The sequence below is a fragment of the Sylvia atricapilla genome, chromosome 2 (genome assembly GCF_009819655.1).
Source record: "Sylvia atricapilla isolate bSylAtr1 chromosome 2, bSylAtr1.pri, whole genome shotgun sequence".
In the NCBI taxonomy this organism is placed as follows: domain Eukaryota; kingdom Metazoa; phylum Chordata; class Aves; order Passeriformes; family Sylviidae; genus Sylvia; species Sylvia atricapilla.
In genome coordinates, this window is record NC_089141.1 from 32868886 (window position 1) to 32875266 (window position 6381).

Below are 6381 nucleotides of genomic sequence, written 5' to 3' on the forward strand. Positions count from 1 at the left end.
TGAGTCTCTGTCATAGGCAGGTGACAATGATTTGAACGTAGTTGTCATCTGCAGGGGTGTGACTTTCCTATAATCATCCCACTATGCCAGTATTCCTTCTCATTCCATGAGTATCTATGAGTATGCTGAAGATGTGCTGACACTGGATGCTGTATCTATCAATTAAAAGAAACATTGATATGTTTTCTCTACTGCAGCTATTGTCCAAGGAGATAGCTTAGAAGATATATATAATCAATGCAAACTTGTAATTGAAGAACAATCTGGGCCTTTCATCTGGATTCCTTCAAAGGAAAAATTATAAATTAGCCACTGCACCTCTGATTACGACGGGAGAATATTTAGAAGAAAACTATAATATACTATTTGGAGGCTTTCCTGTTTTTGTTGCATTTATGTTCTTTGCAGTCAATGTGAATTTTGATGAATGTACAACACAAAGTGTTTGAAGCCATGAAGGACACTGATGGGTCAAAGGGTAGGAACAAAAAGACTTCTACCATATAAAGCAAATCTGTTGTGTGCTCAGAGCACGAGTTGTAGGTATAAACTTTTAACATGGAGACCCTCTGTCAAGGGGAGCTAAGCCACCTCTTGTGCCCACACGGACATTTTGATCAATTTCAATGGCTGAGCTCAGTGTGTTGATTGCTTTAGAGAAGTTCCCAGCTCTTGAACCTCATATAGGGCTTGATCCTGCAAGGCGCTCAGCACTTGACCCCAATTCCTACACTTGAGTAGCCTGTTGATTTGGAGTCACTTGTGACCCTTCCCTACGCCGTTCAGTCCCACCAGTTCCAGTAGGACTATTCATGTGCTCAAAGCTAAGCACAGGCTTAAGCATTTTTGCTACAACAGGGCCACACACACCTTGCAAAATCAAGCTCAGAGTATTTGGTCCCCTTCCTACTGAGGTAACTGTTAGGACACTCTGTGACCTGACTGGGAGGTGGGTCCTGTTCTCAGCTTGTCATTGCACATTTGTAGTTGTTACACCTCAACTTTGGTAACTATGCACATCTTTTGATTTCTGAAACCAAGTCAACCATTTCTTTTTTTCCCCTTTGGAAGCACTATTGCATCAGGAACTACCAACAATATGGTTATTTTGATGGTGTTTAGGGGTGGGAGAGGATGGAAGCATTTCACATCACAAACACGTGCACACAAACACATTCCTATGAGGACACACACATGTATGAGGATTCACAGCACCTATGTTAACAAGGAGGGATACAACTGGGAAAAGCTTTAAAATTTTTGATTGTCTATTTTATCATTTATATTGATAGAAGGCACTTAAAGATGGAATAATTTATAAAAATAAAAATATATTGATGTATAGAAACTAATTTCTATAGGTAAAATGTTTTTGTGAAGATATTTTGTAAAGATTAATTAATTGAAAGATTAAATATTTGCACCCTTGTGTGACTGTCAAATGTAAAGAGGACCATCAAGTTGCATTATACCTCTTCCATAACAGATTCTCTATTATTAATGACAAGCAAGATAATTCTTTAAATTGTAGTTGTCATCTTGTTTTTCTTTCAATTTAATCCTCTCCCTTGCCTCTGTTTAATCATGATGAACTCCTATGGAAAGATCTCTTGAACTCACTGCCCTGTAGGAATTTTCTGAACACAAAAGGATAATAATGCATCTTTGAGAGGGACAACTATTAAGAAGCAAAATGTCAGTGCTTAAATGCAGTTAATAATTTCTGTCTTAGGAAGGAGGCACCCTTAATCCTCAAATATTTTATGATTCTTCCTGTTTCCCTCCGGGAAATAAAAAAGCCTTTGATCTTTCCTCTCTTTTCAGGCAGGTCGCCAGCTAACTTGTATCTTCATTCATTTCACAGTCAACAAGGGTCTTAAAAGCAAAAACTGAGGCAATAGGTATTTGTGAGGGATTTGGGGAAAGTCTGTGGAACTGCAGTTTGGGGTGTATGGAAGGGGAGAAGGAGGTATTTTTTTCTCATTTCACATTGCCCTTCTTCTGTATACTGATGCCATTCTTTACGGACTTACAAGGGGACAACTGCAAGAGATGCTATGACAGTAAAACTGAATTGCCTTTGCTGCTGCTGGACCATGTTCTCTATAAAACCCACGCTCCTGCCTCTGCTGCTCTGCAGGAGTGCAATACTTATAGCTGGTGGCTACAGCAACTCTAATGCTTACAGATGTCTTAAGGGCAAATGCTAAATAGACTCCTCTGGCACTTGTCTGTTTGCAGCTTACATTGCTACACCCTGTCCAGCTGACAGGTCTATCCAGCCGCCTTCCGCGGACAGCGCGACGAGCTGGATGTTTGCAAAAGCCACCAGCAGTGACAGGGTTAATAAAATATGGGCATTTTACTGGCTCTGAGTGGGCCTCTCACGCTTACTGCCCAACTGTGGTAACTCTGAGAACTTCTCTGGTAACTTCTTTAACTATTTTTCCTGCCTGGCCAGCACAGATTTATAAACAAGGGTTTCAGTTAAGTCTCCAGAAGAGCTTTGTAACCAGAAGGGCTATAAACATCTTTTTTTTTTTTTTTTTTTTTTTTTTGTTAAACATTAATATATGAATGCTTTGATTTTGGATAATTCTGCAGAAGTCCACAGAGTGGTCCCAGATCTTTGGAAGCCATGGATTTTTCCATGCTAGCAAAATACTGTTGCCCCAGGTTGGGAAATAGCCCACCAGACCTGAAAAACCAAGTATCCTAAAGCAGGAACTTCATTCTAATTTTCAGCTCTGTTTTTAAGCAATCAATCACATCTGCTTCTTTGTTTCTTAGTTCAGCATGCAGCCTTTTATGGTACTATCCTTCTAGTAACTGTTTTGCTTTGTCATGTGCTGTGCTTTACAGTGAACAGTAACACTACGGCTGAGTACAATCGATTTTTCCATCAGTCCTTGGTTACTGTAGTAACATTATTTATTTTTCCCTGTCTGTTGTTTGTGCTTCCATTTTAGAGTTGACATTGCACTTTTTTTTTCTTTTTTTTTCTTTTTTTTTTAAATAAAACATATATTTAAAAAGAAATCGTCAAGAGAATCAGTGAGAGGTCTTATTTCCCTTAGGACTTGTACTCCCATTTGTTTTGTGTGTTGATGTTTTGCGTTCCATGTTGCAGCATCCTCAGAGCTGCAGTCCATTTTTGCATTGCAGCTGTTCAGATCATACTGGGTGGTAGTGGGAGGAGGAAGAAAAGCATAAGACTCATGCAAAATTACATCTGGTGAAAAAGAAAAAGTCCAAATCACAACCCACAGCAATTGGCACCTGACTCCATATTGGTTAACACAGCTTAGCATAATCAGATTCCTTTTCTGTCCATGTAAAAGACTTGGGAGCGTCTAACCATGAGACCAATGCAAATGCTGGACCCTTTAGGAAAAGTGCCAGATCACACCCCTGGTGCTATATCTCATGTTCTGGCACAGTGTGTAGCACCGTAGGGTCTAAGCAGAATCAAAATTATCCCAGCTTTTTGTCCACCCATGAATGATCACAATGACATCTTGCTAGCTTTGTGCAGCTGTGCAATGTTACAACTTAATTATTTTTCCTTGCCACAAATGAAAAAAAAAAAATCTTCCATGCACTGACTCATTGAGAGCTTGCTAACAGGGCTCAGTGGAATGGCATTTTGGTCTGACCATCAACCAGTGAAAGAGCCTCTTTCTTGCTTAATCCCCCTTCCTACAGAGGAACCCTGTCCATGCTAGCGCTTTGTAATTTCTTTGGTAGTAAAGGCTGTTTCTAGATCAATATTCTGTGATGTAATTGTGTTTGTAGCTAGCATGGTTTGATGCTCCGGTATGGATAGGGTCCTAGGAACCACTCGGTGAAAGTCAAGGATAAGAAACCTCTCCATTGCACTGAAATTACAAATCCTCATCCTGGAGAGCAGTGTGGTACCTGACCTAATAAGCACTACGAGCCAGCAACAGTGTCCTAGGTATACAACATCCACCTACCTATTTGTTCATTTTCTATGGAGAAATTTTTGTCATTACACCTTCACTGTTATTCACTCATCAGCACCCATTCAAACTGTATTTTTGTTTTGGTTTTCTTATATTTGAATATTTGTTTTTAAAATTGTATCCCTGACCAGAGGGTTTGGAGAGTGAAAACACATGAAGATATTTGTAGGAAATACCATCTTGAGAAAAAGTATCAACCTCCTTTTTCAGATGCAGATTTAAAGCCATAATATCTGCCGTGTTCACAGAAAGTGGTCTTTTATCCTTCATAGCTTTTAATCTCAGTATTTTCCCTCTTAACATTTTGCCTGTCATGTTATGCATGTGGTTCACTGTGCAACTGCATTCAAGTGTGCAAGCCCATTCCTTGGTGGAATAAACTTTTTTCTTTCCCATTAAAAATCAGACATTTTGTCAATTGGTTCAGAAATAAGAATGAGGTCACTACACTAAAAAATAGTTTCCATTCTAGGACACAAATCAGCATCAAAGCTAACAACAGATAACATTTAATATCTATCCAGCATATAGCTAGCCTAGATCCTCAGCCAGTGGAAATCATGGTCACTCCTCTGATTTCAATGGAGTCCATCCATTTATACCACCTGAAGTTAAACATCCATCCTCCTCATCACACTGTTTTTGCATTTCTGTATGCCACCAAGGCCACCTGATTAAACAGCGGCTCAGCACTTTTCATTATTATTTACTGCTTGTTTTACTGTAACATACAGAGGGCCAAGTCATGGACCAAGATTCATTTGAGGCCAGTGCTGTGAAATTGCTAACAAAAAGACACCCCAAGGGCCAAATAGATTTCCAGAAGGCTTAAGCTGCACTGACATCTCACCAAGAGCTATAGAAACTACCACTTCATTGGCCCTTTTTGAGACTCTGTCTTCAAGGTGAAAAGCACGAGAGGTGATCCATCATCTCTTCACCACATTAGCAGCTTACACCTTCTGGCCCTACAGCACGGGCAGCTTGCCCTGATGTCAAACAGCATTTCTGGCGACGGGAGCCAGCATCCTAGGCAAGATCTTTGTGGGGGGTGGGTAGAGGGGGGGGGGGGAGCATTTAAAAAAGGAAAAAAAATGGCAACACTGTTGGCTCTTAGTGGGATAGCAGCCTTTTAATTTCTGGACTTGTGCTCCTAAATTTGAATTGGCCAGTTTGAATTTCTGAGTGCAGCAGCCTGTATGCAGCAAGCTGCTCCCTCCAGTACAATGTTCAGCGCGCGTCTCTTGAGCAGGATGATTTTCAGTCCAGCTGTAGTGTGGGGTACTCAGAATCTGAACTGGAGTTTACAAAACACCCTGTCCAGCTTACACTCCTGTTATGTGTAAATACTCTGCGCATCCATTCCATTTGTGTAAAGAATAAAGCACACACGATTATAAAAATTGAGCTGTATATTTCATACTAGCTGTGTCCTTGCTTATTTATTCCAGTCCAAGCTCTCAGCTGTGGTTCAGTTGTAAATGCTTGATAGAGTGTTTATAAATATGTCATGAATTTTATTATAAAATATTAATATTAAAGCATTTTTACACTTTATAGCAAATGGCTTCTTCACAAGGCATAATTTGTCTTTTTTCCTTGGAGCAGAATAGTAACAGAGAAATATAATGCTTTTATTTTGTCTCGAGACATTATCACATCTATCACACAAGACAGACACAAGCCTGGAATTAGAAGGATGATTTCAAAAATTACTAAGAATAAGACACCTTTTTCCTTCTAGCCCTTTTTTATTTCTTTTTGACTTCACATGGATATGGAAGCTGCCACCAAGAAGATTCATTCTGGTGAAGTACAGCCACGTTCTCCTTATCACAGTGCTGCTGTGAGTTCAGTGTTATCAGCATCTTGGTGAATAATTAGCAGAATATTTTTATAATTAAATAATCATTTCATGTTTATGACATAACTGCACAGTCGTGCAGTGGGGAAAAGGACTGTAAGAATTACATTATAGCTGCTTGTGAGCAGCTTAGTGGAGCATAAATTCACGTGTGCTATGGGATCCCAACAGGTCAAGAACCTTGGGGTATGGCCATTCCAGGAATATCTTTACAGATGGTTTGTGGGCTCCAGGGATTGCCATGTGAACATTGTCAGTCCCCAGCAGAGGCAGTAACATGAGGGCACTGCTTTTGACACAGACAGTACTGTCTGCAGTCTGCAAAGGACCACAGAGCCTTTATATGGCTCTGAGAGCCACAACTGAGTCTACAGGGAAAAAACTCTGTCCACAGGGTTTTATATTCACGATCACAAGGATGGTTAATCTTCTAAACATTCAGTGTGATGCTTTAGATTTCTCCAGAAGATTCAAAAGGGGGAGAGAATCCAAACAATTAACATTGAGCAGGATCTCTTATTAAAGTAGTTT

At 39.9% G+C, this 6381-nt stretch overlaps 1 protein-coding gene across 6 annotated transcripts in view; it reads left to right on the forward strand.

Moving 5' to 3' along the window:
* The window catches only part of DLG2 (discs large MAGUK scaffold protein 2), a 986088-nt gene extending 983067 nt beyond the window's left edge, over positions 1-3021 (forward strand). For all 6 annotated transcript variants that reach the window (XM_066341286.1, XM_066341281.1, XM_066341282.1 and 3 more), the window contains one exon: positions 198-3021. In XM_066341286.1, the coding sequence (XP_066197383.1) occupies positions 198-304 (107 nt within the window). In that variant the 3' untranslated portion in view covers positions 305-3021. The remainder of the gene's footprint in view (positions 1-197) is intronic.
* Positions 3022-6381: the final 3360 nt, after the last annotated feature.